This window comes from Thermobia domestica, chromosome 10 (genome assembly GCF_964235325.1).
Source record: "Thermobia domestica chromosome 10, izTheDome1.hap1.1, whole genome shotgun sequence".
NCBI lineage: Eukaryota > Metazoa > Arthropoda > Insecta > Zygentoma > Lepismatidae > Thermobia > Thermobia domestica.
The window spans coordinates 205,762,998-205,779,803 of NC_137463.1; the positions used below are offsets into that span (position 1 = coordinate 205,762,998).

General features: G+C 33.7%; 1 protein-coding gene across 1 annotated transcript in view; it reads right to left on the reverse strand.

The window, feature by feature from the left end:
• Positions 1-16,806, reverse strand: part of LOC145662944 (uncharacterized) — a gene marked incomplete in the record, with an annotated part of 1,119,390 nt that overhangs the window by 15,972 nt on the left and 1,086,612 nt on the right. Inside the window, 2 exon segments of the mRNA XM_081728979.1 lie at positions 8,529-8,699; positions 16,069-16,314. Coding sequence (XP_081585105.1) covers positions 8,529-8,699; positions 16,069-16,314 — 417 coding nt within the window.

Genomic DNA, 16,806 nt, shown 5'->3' on the forward strand with positions numbered 1-16,806 from the left:
TATTTTTTGTTGTCGTTGTTCTATATATTTTTGCTAATATTATTGTTAGCGTTTCATTCGAATAACTTTTAGTGTTCGTGTTATAGTTTTTTAAGTGCTGTTTGTTTTGGCTCGTATGCTATGTCCTCTAAGTTTGACAACGGTCTTGGTGCATTTCTGCTGGTTTACATTTTCACAAGTGTGCGTTCGGAAGGCAACTCCACAACGACTCGTACCGAATTCATCCGATGCATCGCACGTGAGGGAAAGCAGTTCTGTGATTTGTTTAGAGCCGAGGCTTCACGACTCGTCGCGGTCAGTATAATTCTTTCAGTTAGTTTAGGGATCTATACCACGTACTGAAATACAACGGAGGCGGATATCTGTATATTAAGTTACTCACATAAATATTGAATGCGAATTTATTTTGGAACATTTTTCAACTAAATTATGATATAATCAATATGTTAAACCTCGTTGTCACTCAAACTCACATGCCGGGGATAAAGGTTGCCAGATCTTACGATTTTCCAGAAAATTTTACGTTTTCTGACACGTGTTTATTTTCCTTGTAAAATGATATCTTTCATATTTTAATGAATAAAACAATTTATAGCCCTAGCTATTATTAAAAATGTTTTTATGAGTTGGTGAGGAATCAAATTAGAGGAATTGATTTCTAACACATTATAAAACAGAGCAACCCAGTGATTCACAGAGAAAAGGTATATTGCGTTTTTATGTCCTATTTAAACTATCTGTCCTGTCCAACCTTATGTTTAAGAATAATTTCGCTTTAGCATATTCCTTTTAGTAGATGAACATCTAAATCATGATGCAATTTCGATTGATCGATGTCAGCAACAGAAACTACTGTGAACTAATAAAAGTAGAACTTCAAATTGTTAATTTCGATATCTCCTGCAAGGATTTTTTGAATGTATAAAAAAGAAGGTGAGGCTTTTGAGGGATGGAAAATACTTCTAAAAAGCAGCAATTATTTGTATAATATATTTAGTAGATTAGAGATTAGCATCCAGAACCGAAGCTATATGAGAAAAGAACCTGCAGCTTAAAATGATATCCGAATCACATGAACATCTATCGGAAATTGTAATATTTTTTGTGTTTTATATATATTGGAAGCCTTTTTAATGAATTTTCCCGTTTACAATTTTCAAATTATTCTACATTTTTTAAAATGTGAACCCACACATGTGTTCTGATATGTAAGTTCTGAATATCACATATCTTCCTTTCTTACCCTAAAAATCGTAAAAGCTTACCTTTATTCTCTGAAAAATCTGGCAACCCTACGAGATCAAACCAGAGCCTGTGACACCAGAACTGAGCGCTCTATCACTAACCATAGGCGCCCGCAGCGGATGCAACAAAGGGCAATTACCTTCTTCCTGGATTTTCTAAAGAATTTCGGTTCTTCGAAAAACGTCAAAACATACCAGATTTGGTTACTCATCCACTACAGTGTTTAACACTCGCCCAACGGAGATCGGGTCATTTTTGACCCATAAAACTTTTATTTTAACTTTTTTCCTTTTAACCTACATACCATGCACTAGCATTTCTATTAACCTAGCATTCTTTATTTGTCAGCTACAAATAAACAATTCTTTGTCTGGGTCTCGAATGACGCGGTCCTCGCTGTTTACGTGAAGGATATTTTATTTGTCTTGTCTACCTCATACCGTCCGATTTGTTGCCATCTTCTCACTCTGCATGATCATTTCTACTCTTTGTTTATTCCTTTAGCATGCTCCAACATGTCAGCAGTGTTGCCAGGTGGCAAAAAATCCCAGAAAACGGGAAATTCATATTAATGGTGGAAATGTGATATTTCCTTCCAAATATGTAGGATATGAGATAATTTTCTTGAAAGTAAGTACCAATGGAAACGCATGGTACAACTTTTGTATATATATAATATAATATACAAAAGTTGTACCATGCGTTTCCATTGGTACTTACTTTCAAGAAAATTATCTCATATCCTACATATTTGGAAGGAAATATCACATTTCCACCATTGATATGAATATAATAACTGGGTGTGATTGTGTGCATTATTTATTTACGGGAAACATTGAGTCATATTAGAAAATTTCATGTTTATGGACGGGAAATTTCCCTTCACGAATTGGTAACACTGCCTGTCGGAGTAAATATCAAACATTTAAGTCCAGTTTCACTCATGCATTCGAAGATTGTAAATAAATTGTGTGCGTCTGTTTTCTGTGCGGTATTTTGCCCGAGTCCGAGCAAAAATTTTTGAAAACTTAAGATGAAGTATTTCGTGAACTGATTATATAGCAAGAAAAAAAATTGCTGAAGCTATCATAGTCTGTTTCTGGCTGCTCCTCACAATTTTTACCTGCTAGATCCGCCACTGAACATCAATATGCTCATGACTAATATCAAACTTTAAATCAATTGGAAATCTAGTAATAATACTATGTTTTCCTTAAAAAATAATAATAATAATAAAATATCGATGGGTCAAAAATGACCCTATTTTCGTCGGAAACGATATTTCTAGTATCTTCGCTGGGCGAGTGTTAATATAGTTACTGTAGTTATTAAAGTTATTTTTTTAAAAACAAGTGTTTGCGACTTAAGTTGTTATTGTGCTTTCCTTGGAAAAAGGTGGTATTGTTAAAAATGATATGAAATATGAATGTGAAATTAAAGCAAGGATAGGAATGGCGAAAGAAGACTTTAGGACGAAGAAAAGTGTATTTTGTGGGACCTTGAACGTGAACATTCCCTTCCTCTTTCAGTCTCCCTACTCACCGGATTTAGCATCAGCGGATTTTTTGGTTCTTCCCCAAGATCGAAAAAAGACCTAAAAGGTAACCATTTTGCCACTGTAGAAAACATCCAAACCAACGCGACAGCTGAATTTCGAAACATACCAAAACAGGAGTTTCAGCGTTGATTCCAGTAAGCGGTGAAACAAGTGTGTGTGTTCTCAAGGAGACTATTTTAAAAGCAATTAAGTGACTGTGTACCGATATTGTTGTAATAAATAGTTACAACGAAATTACGGGAAGTTCTTGACTGCCGTTCTTATGTTCACGTCTCGTGTAACCTCTGAGCTTAAATAAGAGTTACTTATCTCCAATCAGTCAACATCTCTCTGTTGGTCGAAAGCGTAGCGCGCGCGCCTATTTGATTTCAGTGAGAGAATCTTGACATTTAAATACATTACAAAGACTTGGATCACACCTTAAACTATGGATCCACATCTCATAGAGCCTCATTACTGTAAACGAATGCTAAAATACAATTAAACATCAAATCCAACCGAATCAATCAATTAATTAAATGTTATAAAGCAGTTACTTTTTTATATATATATCAGTGGCAGTTCTTAATGAAAATGAAATGCTAAAGGAGACGGCGATGATGAGTAATGAATGAAATGGTGGAATGATAAAATGGGAGGAAACGGGAGCACCCCGAAGAAACTCACGCACACGGTGTTTGTCCACCACAAAGTTTACTTGGCGGGGGCTGGAATCGAACCCGAGACCCCAAGCATCAGAGGTGAACGCTCACCACTGAGCCACCGCGACCCCACAGTTCTTAATGAGTTCAGAATTGGTAAGCACGCCACAACGAGTTCCTTTGCTTTATGTGTAGTGTGCGAGCCATAGTTTGAACAATTTTAATATCAATTATACAGGAAGAAAAGAAACGAATATTTGAATTCACAAAATTACTTATTAACTTTCGTATTATTTTGAATTCACATAGTGTTTTCGGTTTAATTGTTCAATAACTTTAAAAAAAAAAAAGTTTTCTAAAGACTTGACAAATGGTCTAATTTCGCAGACATTACGAACAGATCCCGTCATTTCGTTCCTGCCGTTCAGAGTCCGGACCGTGCTGCTAGGGTCCTGCTGCGAGATATTAAAAAAGCAATTACCCAGTTGAGTGAGCACCAGCTCTGCAGGACCAACAACATATATGCATACTCATAAGAGAAAATAGAAGCATCTCTCTCGGCGAATAATAAAGCAAAGAACCATGAACAAAATAAGAATAAAAAGCAAGCGGAAGACAAGAGAATAATTGATTTAAGGATCATATATATATCTAAGAAGAAGAAGGAAAAATAAAGTAAGATAAGAGGAAATTTTAAAGAACCAGAAATAAGAATACCAAAAATATTGTGGTACTTCTTCACTTTTTTCTTACGGTTCACTTACACTAAGAAGACAATAAATTCATATGATAAATTAGGTCGATATGCAGGGAATGAGAAAACAAATTACTGCATAATAACTATGAATTTATCGTTCCATTTGTTGGTATTAAGAATTTCTCACAATTTTCTTATACATATTTTTAAATTTGGAGCACATTTGCAATGAAATGAGCCAAAAACAAAATAAGTAATGTTAGTTATATCTATTTATAAAAGTTTCTAGATTTCAAAAGAAGCAGAAAGAATATATATATACAGGAACGGTAAAACTGGCTTCCTTCATCTCTTAGAATTACGAGGGGCGTCCAATAAGTTATGTACCTAGACAGGAAGGGAGGGCCGGAGCATAATGACGCCTGACACGCAGGCCAAGGGCATTGTGGGAAATCCCGCTGTGCAAATTGAAGTCAGTCGGAGCAACTCAGTGGCTATGAGCAGAGTGTTTGTGTCACGCCGCGTGGAGAATGTTTGTGTGACACCAAGACTTGAAGAAACACCTGCGGGGACAGCGTCCGACGAGGTCCCAGTGGTTTGCAGGCCATGACAAAGACTATTTTTTTCTCTGGGATTTCTTGCTGCTCACAAAGTGGCGATGGTGCATAGCTCTCCGTGGGCACTACATCGAAAAATAGTGATAACCAGGTGAGCCTATCTGCATTTCTTCCTGTCTAGGTAGAGAACTCATTGGATATAACTCGTATAACTTAAGATATAACTTGTATAATCAAATTCTATGAAAATCAAGTTTCATAGCTTGAGAGAGTTCCTCAAATCCGAAGCCCTCCCCGCACTGGATCTCCGTGGCCATTATCAACGATACTGTACATTTTAAATATCAGAATTTCCACAGGGAGTATAAGTCTCATTTTATATCCATGTGCATCTTGTAAAACTAGCACGCTTTTCATATTATCGTGTAAAGTTTGCGCATTAAAGATCAGTGAACTTAACAGTTCCATCCTCAACGTCTTTAATTTGCTACTACAATAATCCACAAGTTCATTCATAGGTTTAAATTTAAAACTTGTGTACTTCCGAAGGGATCTTGAGTGATACAAAACTGACGACTATATAAAATCTTGTAATCCCAGTGAATAACAGAGGAAAATAAAATACTTCAGTATTAAACCAACTGTTTTCAATCTGTATAGGAGTTGGAAAGATTGTTTACGAAAGAGGAGATAAGGCTGTCTAGTTTTGAAAATGAGTCGAGAAAGTGATGCGTCGTGTCGGAAAGTGCACTAGCTTATGTGGGAAGATTGCTGTCCCGTTTCATATCTCCTAACGAAAATTTTGTCTCGTGTCATCTCGCCTTGTGGGCAACCTTAAAAGTTAAACTAAACTCACCCTGCTCATTTATGATCCCAACAAATTTCCCAATATCTAATCACTATATTGCTGGTTATAGAAAAGACGTAACATTTTAATACCTCTTTTTTAAGGATGAAATTTACAAACTAACAATATTCAACTACCAGTGATCTATATTCTTCTGAGATCTCACTTCTTTCACAATAAAATAGCTTACATTTCTATTGATGGCAGTCTACCTTATCCAGTTTTTCAATGTCGTGTTCCGTAAGGTTAGACGCTATTTACACTACCAAAAAGTCTATATATAAACTAGCAGAAGTCCCTATCCTTTACAGGAGAGAATATGACTTAATGAATACAAAGTAATTTCCAATACACTCAAATTTATATGCAACGGATTTCCAATTTCCAATTTATATTCAAGGAATTTCGAGATATGAACGTCTTAATATAATAATTATAACCCACACCTCTCTTTGTTCGTACTCCATTTTCTTCCTTTCTAGATTAATTACCAAACAACGCTTGAAACACATATTAAATTACTTTAAATTGAAAGTCTGAATACCAAATTTAATGTATCTAACCTTAAAGAAATCACAAGGCATAGACATATTGCAGTCCTAATTTCTTTCCCCCCTCCATGTTAAATTTCCAAAATTTCTTTCTCGGTACCGTATGTCATACATTTGGTGTACTGTCTAAATTCCAAGTTTCTAACTTAAGCAGTTTGGATTCGACTTTACTTTTGGAAATAACAAGTGTAATAATAATATTAAGAAAACGTTTAATATAGAAAAATCAAAATGTAATTTGTAATAATACTAATTGTTAAATGTTGTAACATAAAATTGTAACAAAGTAACAATTACAATTACGTTAATTACAATTACTTTCAGTTATTCCACGAATTAGTGTAACTCTGAAGATAAACCGAGTAAGTTTGTTTGAAATGTCAGTCAAATAAAATAAAGGATAGAATATTACAAGTAAGTCTTTTTAGTTGAATGAGAAACAAGAGCATTGTTGGTCCAGTCGATGGTTTTGTACAGATACACTACTCGTGGATCCGTAACTACTCGTACACTCATACACTGCCAACACTTCTATAATTCAATATCGTACTTCGTCCCCTCCACTTCCATGCTGTATGTGTACCTCGTTATTTCTACGATCGTTAAAGCTTGTTCCTATTTCTCATACTTCGGTGATTTGAAAATGACTGTTACAGAAGATGTAAACTAGAGTTTGTAACAAATAAAAATCTCCCTGTAAGAGAGTTGCGAAGATAAAAAGAGAATAATAGAAATGGAAGCGACACTACGGAAGTATTTGTGCAGTTTAAATTCGATAGCAGTAGCTTTTGTAAAATATTTGTTGAGAATATACTTGATTGTAGATATGTTTAAGTTGAAGGAATGTTCACTTTCTTTTAAATTTTTCAGGAATAAAGGCTTGTGTTTTGAATATTGACTTTAGAGTTGTGATATTATTATGGTATACTTTTGTCAGAATCCCCAAATATTGTAACTTTCGTCTCTTAAATTTGCCTTGCTTGACTGTTTTTGCTACTAATACCGACTAAGTATGCATTAATTGCAAATTTGAACCAAAGCGATCGACTTTTATGGATTATTCACAGAATGTTTAGTACATCATTTGTTTTCGTGAACGAACACGACATGCAAATAGTTGAGTTTGGCATATCAGGAAAAGCATAGTGACTTTGAAAAATTATGTTCGAAGAACAAAACGAAAAGAGTTTCGCCCTATTTGTAATGCTGAAAATTCTATTTTCTATTGTTTGCAATGGGAATTCGCGCGACAAATGCTTTTCCAATATTAAGTCTATGAGCATTCCGTTTTTCGGTGATTATTCCTCAATGGTATGTCTGCTTGGGGCACGCCACCACTTATGACACTTAGCGTGCAGTCTCGAATAACAATGTCAAATTTGATGAAGAACGATTCATTCATCTTGAAGATGTAATATTTCCGTGATTAATCCTCAATGGTATGTTCCATCGCGACGTGTACCCCTTACGACATTCGGCGCGCGCTCTCGAATCTCCATCTCAAATTTAGCGAAGAATGGTTCAGGTATCTCGGAGGAATATCCAGATAAACGAATGCCTAAGTCGAGTAAGAAGGAGCTTGGATTCAATAACAATTAAAAATAGAATCCGGATATTAGCAAAATTTACAAGTAAAATGTGTTATAGGAGAATGAAAGAGTATTACATTTGTAATTAAGATATACAAGTGTCATATCTATAACAATATGTAATAACAGTGAAGAAATTACACACAACAAAAATGAACTCTGTGTACGATACAATCCTCCATACAGAAAATATTGCAGTGTGACGCATAAAGATCCTTTATTTATTCTGTTCGAATGTATTATCTATCTTCAAATTTACAAGGTGAAATGTGTTAATTCTTAAAGGAATTATAATGTTAAAAGAAGTTATTTATGTTGGGGCCAACACAGAAATAGTACTTAAAACTGTGGTTCATTGTTGTGCAATCATATTACAAATCCAGCTAGTAGTGACCACCCAGGACAGGTTGTAGAACACGCTTACACATTCCCGCTTAAAGACGCAGATTTATGCTACCTTGAGAGTCCCTCAGCTTAACCCTACCGTGAACCTCGAAGCTAGTTTGTAATGACAACCTAGCGCAAGTTGATACATGGATTTCACTATATCGTTTTTATGGTATATAAGTTTGCTCATAAAATAATGAATCTCTACTTTGCTCGCTATTCTCAATCTGTACTATGACTTTTAAAGGAACGGCTATTATAAGTACGGTTTACTTATTACCCTTAGTAGAGAAGATAATTAGTTCTCTCTACGCACTGATCGCTTTGTTTAAATCGGTTCACTTGTTTCGAAGTAATGTTTGAGATTTGTACATCATTCTTTACCGGTATAATAAAACTCAATACTTTTTAAGATGACTAGAAAAATTTTTAAAAAAATATTGTTAAAGTACTTACAATCCATTTCGTCACTTCCGTCACTTTCTTGGCAGTTATTTTCTCCGTCGCACACAAGCGTAGGAGAAATACAATAAAATCGCCTTTCTGTACAACTTCCGTGAGATGATTGGCGGTTGAAACAAAACTGAGATTTTCTGCAAAGGAATCTGCCATTTTGTGTGCAATTCTCTTGAAAAGAAAACAATTCAGAAAACAAACCATAATTAAATTTATTATCAAAACTATAAACTTAACATTGTTAAGGCACTTCTTACATAGTTACACTAGACTCTCGCTAATCCGACCATTCTTGGCACATATGGGTGCCGGATTAGCGGAAGTGCCGGATTATTGAGTATCTGACATTTATCTATTTATTTATCTTGTTTTTTTATTTATTTTGAAAACAGGGGATATAGTGTACTGTACTTTATTAAATCGAAGGATATAATTTTAAAACATAGAGGATATACTTTATTAAATCCCAATATACATTAATTTTCAAAGAGAACTTAGTCCTTGAGTAGTATGATTCCGAACGTGAAGAATACGTACAGTATATAAATCATTGTTTAACTAAGCATTGTTGCGCATGCGCATGATAATTCATTGTGCACATGTTTTTGGTTAAATGTGCGCCGGATTACTGAGAGGCCGGACTACTGAGGGCCGGATTAGCGAGAGTCTAGTGTACTATAAATTAGTTAATTGATAGGGTATACGTAAGGTTAAGTACTAATAAGTGCTGTCTGTGCACATTAATATGCACACTAATAAGATGTTTGCTGTTGAGCTCGAGTGTAGGACATAAGCTCAACGGCAAAAAGCCTACCGCACATAAGTTCACTGCCAGTATTACACTAGAAGTGCGGATAAAAGCTCATCGATAGTGGACATAAACTCACTTAAAAATAAAATTGTATAATTTTATTTATAATTGTTTTTATATATAATTATATATTTGCTCAATTCTACTTTCTGTTCTTATTAAATTAGATGTTTCCATTTTTCTTTCGTATTTGGCTGTTTGTTCGGGTCTAGTTCATTTCATAAACGATATATTTTTTAAATAAGCTACCTCCCTTTCAAATTGGGATAACACTGTAATATGTATATTTTCCTTAAGGAAATGTGGAATGTATATAAAGATACACTTAAGGGGACAAGAAAGGACAAATAATTTAAGGGAAGGGTGAAATCATGGATTTTCCGATCTCTTCAATAGAAGTCAACGATCCTTTTGGAAGCAAATAATATCTTTAAGCTTTACGTCTCACGATTTTGCCGGCTAGGCTCAAGGAGACGGTGATGATGAAAAATGAATGAAATCGTGGAATGAAGAAAGTGGAAGGAAACGGGAGAACCATGAGAAACTCGTGCACGTGGTATTTGTCTACCACAAAGTTCCCTTGGCGCTAGCTGGAATCAAACCAAAGACTCCATGCACCAGAGATCCTTCTGGAAAGCACTGAGGAACATTAGAAGGAATGAAAATGTATCAGAACAATCATTCTGCAGCATCAATTAGGAACCTTTCTTCAAAACGTCAGAAAAGGGAACATAGAATACTAGATCAAAAGTTGTTGTTTCTGTGTAGAAAAATCAGAGATGTTAAAAAGGATGTCCAGAGCTTTTTGCGAGTTATTAGTCATACTATCAGGTTTTAATTTCTGAAGATCTAAATTGTGTAATTCAAATTATGTATTGTATGGCAATTTTATGTATTTCAAATTTCATATTATGTGCTATTTCGACAAAGCTAAGCTGCAATAATATGTTTAATGTCTAATGTAAACAGTATATTGTGAACTGTGTACTCTGTATTGTGGAGTGATAAAAATTCAAATATTTGTTTGACGTGCGGTTGTGTGTATAAAATGTATTCGGAGTGATTCATTGTTTCTACAGAGAGATTTACCGCCAAGATGGATTTTTAAGGGCTTTTCAGCCCCTCTGCAGCACCATCACTGGTTATTTAGTGCAATTAACAGTAATCATTATTTGTTTATTTATTTAATTATTATCTTAGTTATTATTTTATAATACATTTGTATTATTTATAATGAACTTATGTCCGGTTAGCTTTGTCCGTTTTTACAATAATATAAGTGAGCTTATGTCCGGAGAGCTTTTTGTCGGTACCCGTTGAGTCCAAGCTCTAAGCCTTCTGTACGCTATAGATGCAAATTGTATTTAATTAAAAGTCCTAACTGGTTACATTTAACTTTTTATTCCTTTTAGTTTGACCTCTAATCATGCGATTACACAAATAATAATGTTAAATATGGCTACTCCCCTTGTCCTAAAAATAAGCACGTTCATGTTCACTATCATCAGTATCAATTTTGAAATAATTAAATTGAAACGATGTAATTTAAATTTTAATTAAATAATCACAATACATTACTGGAGAAATGCACATGTCTACATATGGCTTTGCTCCCTTGTTCTATGTTGAATCAATTAAATTGGAACAATTTTGTTACAATAGTTTTAAAATCAGCTGCACGCTAGCGACATCTACTAGCGTCGCACAACACAGGTAGCGACACCTAATAGCGTGATTATTAGGAATTAGAGTGACGTACAGAATGAAGGAATGAGAAGTTTATCTTTTATAATTAAGACATTACATCCAAATATAGACTTGATTTTATAACAATAACACACATATTAATTTAAATATTCACTTGCACATATTCATAAAAAATAAATTTAAATCAATATTTCTATCTTTTGATGAACAAGTAGTTTAAAAAATGATTTCAAAACAAATTCATTGCTGTATAAATTTATTTGGACCATTTAAATCGAACAATTTTTTTCTCAAAATACCCAGGATAATATGGGGCTATATTGAATATCTAATAACTACTAATATTAAGTTTCGTTTTAAGTAAATCTTTTTTTAATGTTAAATTCCGCGAAACTTACATTTTAAAATGGGGACAGGAATGAATACAGTATGGCTTAAGAGCTTTAATTAACCATAACACATAATAATGTGTCATTATATATATATATGGTTTATGAAGTTTATCTTTTGGGAGACGTGGGAGAAATGACATAGTTCAGTGTATACGATAGACACATTAATGCAACTATACTAATGAAAGCTTCATGGAATGTTAAAGTTGAAGTTTATTATATTAATAATCGATTAATCGATTTCTTTTAGGACAGTTGTTTCTCATCACAATATTTTGCCTCCAAAAGATAACAGGATCAATCTACAGTACCTTAGATTTAATTGCCACTAAAAAGCGTAACATAAGCTTGGGGACAGGCATGCGCAAGGTAAATGTTATATTGAAAATCTCTTTCGAATTGTTCTGGAATTGCTGTGAAAGTATTACCGAAATCAGTTCAGCTTTCAGAAATAATTGCATATATATATATATATATATATATATATATATATATATATATATATATATATATATATATATATATATATATATATATATATATATATATACGTGGGTACGAGCTGCACACCAAACATACAAGTCATTTTGCCATAGTTCAAAAACTAAACCTTTCTTGATACGTATCTGAAATGACTGATTACATAATAAAAAAATTGTCTCCATGTTGTGAAAAAAAAGTATCGACATTCAGTGCCAGTTGAAAGGTGTTTATGGGGACACTGCGTAAATGGGTGCGGGAATATGCGGGGAGCCTGGAGACAACTGAAGGTCTACCAATATCCTAAAGAACATTTTGTGCAAGCACATCCAAAACATTGCTCCTTTTGAGGCCCTTTTCTACAAGATACCAACATAAAAATGATTCCTCATCCATTCTGTTCTCACGAAATACCCTCCCCCCCCAAATGATCTCTGTCTGTTTCTTAAACTGCAGGATTTATTGTGAGGCAGAAGACGTTTCAGTCCAGAAGTATCCTCGGAAGTGAAATTTTTCGGCATTTGAAACATACCTGACAAAAAGATATCTCAGACGCTTTTCTAAGTGAGATAGAAAGATTGAAATGGTATTAGAAGTAGGCGGGAATTGTTTTGAAAACTGACACAAATATGTAACTCGAAATTTAAACATGATCAGTTATATGTAAACGACACGTAATTTTGTTGTGCACGTCTATTGATTAAACATACATGGATGACAAGTCGTCGACTTTCACTATTATTGAGAAATGTATTCTTAAAAAAAAAAAAAAAAAAAAAAACTAATATGATTTTGTTAATATACTATTTCATCAGATCATGACATCAAATGAACGTGCTATAAACACATTTCTATTAATATACGAAGTGTTTAACATGCGATTTTAACTTGTTTATTTGTTATGCTTTTGTGATTAGATTTTCAAAGTATTTTTAGTAGAATTCTCATACAATACTAGTAGTTGACACACTTGTTTGAAAGACCCTCTTAGAACGCTGGAAGTCGATTCATCAAACAACTATTTCATATAAGTAAGGTAGAATAATATAAAGCACAATGGCTATTTCGGTGATATGCAGACCGTAAGGGGCAAACTACTAAATACTTTTCAAAAGCTAACCATTTTTCTTTTGCCTGTTTTCCGCAAGTGGAAAGAGATAATGAAATTTAATTTACCACAATAATAGATAATGTTATTCTACACCTGAAAATACGAATCGGAAGAATAATCAGTGTTGCCATCTATAGAAATGACAGTGTGGCCAAAATTTTAATTACCCAAAATTCTCCGTTAAGTCAGAGACTAGAAAAATAAACTCAACGGTAATTGATGACTCATAAGGATATCTGTGTTTCTTGTTAACTACTTTTTAAATAATAACACTAGTCGACAAAAAAAAAAACTTATTCTCCGACACACGGAAGAAAATACCTGATTCTAATAGAACTTTTCGCGTAGAATTCGAATCTGCAATAAGTTTTTTCTCCATCACCCTCAGTTTTCCCTTGACAGAGGGATTTTCTGGAAATTTCCCATCAAATTTCCTTTTTTTAAATTACCATTTTCATACCTGTAGCTCGGGTACCCTTAGGTATATAAACACACAAATTATATTGTATGTTAGCTTGATTTATACTTAGTAAGCCCTCTAAGTTTCATAAGAATCGCATTATTCTTTCTAGAGAAATAAACATATTTATATAAAAATATGCTATGTGTACTGTTCATTTTACCATATTCATTAGTGCAGATAAAATCACATATAACTTCCACGAAAATTACAATATAAGCATGGTTTATACCTCACTGGATTTGAAATAAAACATATTTTCAATGACGTATATACCGTGTAACTAGTTTTTGTATGAGGGAATTTCTAAAGGGATTTTGTGGGAAATTCCTTCCAAAAAGTAGTTTATAAGTAGTTTTTTTTGGTCTTACTTGCTATTTGTATATAGTGATACAGAAATAGGAACTGCACTAAAACAATTTTATGTATACTTAATAAATAATACAAAAGAAGTGAGTGGTATCTTCTTAATAAATGAACACTTACTTACCTTAACTAAAATGTTTTAGTTGTCGACTTTCTTCTGTGTTTGGCTTCAGGAACATCTCTTTTGAGTGTCCAACAGTAATCAATTAGCATTTGTGAACTCTACTGTCCCTAGTTTCTCTTCTCCATGGAGGAAATGTCCTAATGAAAACGTTCCCCATGCTCATCACTAACAGCACCAAGGTTTTTAGGAAAGAAATCCAGGTGGGAGTCAAGAGAGTGAACCTTAAGGGACATGTTGCAACCCATTTCTTTGAATGATTGCAGGAAATCACTCACTATTTCAGGGTAATTTGGGGCTTTCTGGTTTCCTAAAAGATTCTCTGTTAAACATTTAAATGAACACCAAGCTGCTTTCTCAACTGGAGTTAAGAGATCCTCAAATTTTTGGTCACGAATCAAACATCTTATTTGGGGGCCTACAAAAAAAAAATCCCTTCCTTGATTTTAGTGTCACTAACCCGAGGAAATTTTTCCTTGAGGTAACAAAATCCTGCATTACTGTTGTCCAGTGCCTTAACATTTTTTTGGAGGAGTGATGGAGAAAAACTGACTGCAGATTCGAATTCTACGTGAAAAGTTCTATTAGAATCAGGTATTTTCATTTCTGTGCCAAAATCTTGTTGACTAGTGTAATTGTATTTATTTTGTAATAACTTACATAAGTTTTTACAAAATAAATAAGTTATTACGAAATAAATACAAATAATATTTAAAAAGCAGTTAACAAATAACACAGATATCATGATAAGTCATCAATTACCGTTGAGTTATTTTTCTAGTCTCTGACTTAACCAAGATTTTGGGTAATTCAAATTTTCGCCACACTGTCATTTCTATGGATGGCAACACTGATTATTCTTCCGATTCGTATTTTCAAGTGTAGAATAACATTATCTATTATTGTGGTAAGTTACCTTTAATTATCTCTTTTCACTTACGAAAAACAGGCAAAAAAAAAAAAAATTCTTAGCTTTTGAAAAATATTTAGTAGTCTGCCCCCTTGTGGTATAAGTGGGAGTAAGGTGAAAGCAACTGCACAATAACGACTATTAACAGTATGTTGTTCTAGGGCCATAGGTTGACAAAATATTTTGTTTGAGAAACTTAGATGCTCCAACATTTTGTTCTTCAAGCATGTCCATAAAATCTCGAATTGTAATGCTTTTTCAGAATAATGTTGCTTTGAAATCCTTTTCAGAATGTATTATGAAGAATCTGGTTTCGAGGAAATTTCGGTGTATAAAATTATTTAATCTTATTTATAAAAGAAGAAATGAGGTAAATAACAAAGAATTGAAGGTAGAAAGGTAAAAGAAGTAGATAAATTCAGAAAAGAAGCAAGAAAGGAATACAATTTAACACATTGATTGATTTTACTATTTAATCCTTTATGGTAATTTCTTACACTACAAATTCCTGTGTTCAAAAATTCAGCTTGCAGTATGAAAAAAAACTGCAGTTTTAAGTAAGGAAATGGATGAATCGAATTGATCAAATTCGGAAGAAACTAGTGTATTATCCTAGTATGTTATCCAAGGTCATCCAATGCATGAACAGCGGTGGCTAAGTGGTAGATCATTTGCCTCCTGTGCATGGTGTCCTTGGTTCAATCCCAGCTCGAGCCAAATGAGCTTTGTGGTAGACAAACAACTTGTGCGTAGGTTTTCTCGGGGTTCTCTAGTTTCCTCCCACTTTCTTCATTCCACCATTTCATTCATTTCTCATCATCACTGTCTTTTTTAGTCTAGGCGGCATAACCGGGGGACGTAAAACTTACAGGTTTCATTTCATTTTAAATGGTTGAATACTAATGTCACATATATATTAATTCTATAAAATTCTTGAAAATTATGCATATGTATAAAACATTAAATAATGTATATAATTATGTATAAAATATAAATTAAATTCCAGTGTTTCATTTAAATTATGATAACATTCTCGAGAAAATTTTATTCAAAATAAGTACTAACATCCTTTGCGAAAATTTAAATGTACGTATATGTGTAACGATGTCTTATTCTACTTCATTGAATTTACTTAAAAAAAAGAAAGTTTAACTCTAGAATAGTTGCAACATGTTGCTTTACCTTCAGTGTCGAAGGCTATTTCAGTCCAAACAATTTTGAACCCAAGCGGCGTGTCACCTTTCGTGGGGATAGGCTCACTGGAGGTTGTGAAACGAACTAACAACCGGTTCCTTGGGGAGAGCAGAGCACGCTCCTCACTCGTTGAGTAGTACTTCAGATCTCCACAATAGCTCTTGAGAGGCTTCCCAGAGCCATCGTAGGGGCCGTAACCATCGAACACTGAAAGCTGAGCTCGACGACAATCAGCTAAAAGGAAATAAGGAAACAGAAAATATGATTAGCTATTCTGCCACTAAAAAAGTAGATGCAAATTTATAAACAAGGTCATATTGCAACTATACCCTTTGTTGACATAAGCACTATAAGAAAGCTGTTTGTTCATTTATAAGTTTGAGTGTAAACTGTTCTACAATGTGTGCGATAAATCTAACAGATCGGCCACCAGTTTCACGAATGTTTGTTAGATGAGATAAGCCAACAAGTCTGTAAAATTTCAGACTTGTTGTACTGAATGAGTTTGAATATTATGATAAGTTATAACAAGGGACAAATCTGTGTAAATTACAAAAGTTGTTGAAACGGTCAATTCTGTTAAAGGGATGCTAATGTTATGTTTATTTTAAAAATCATTGCTGAATAACAATGATCAATATGCAAATTATACTAAGAGATATGTTTACGTATGTAATTACTTAGCTAAAAAATCGTCTTGGACAGAAACCGTTTCAATAGAAAAAT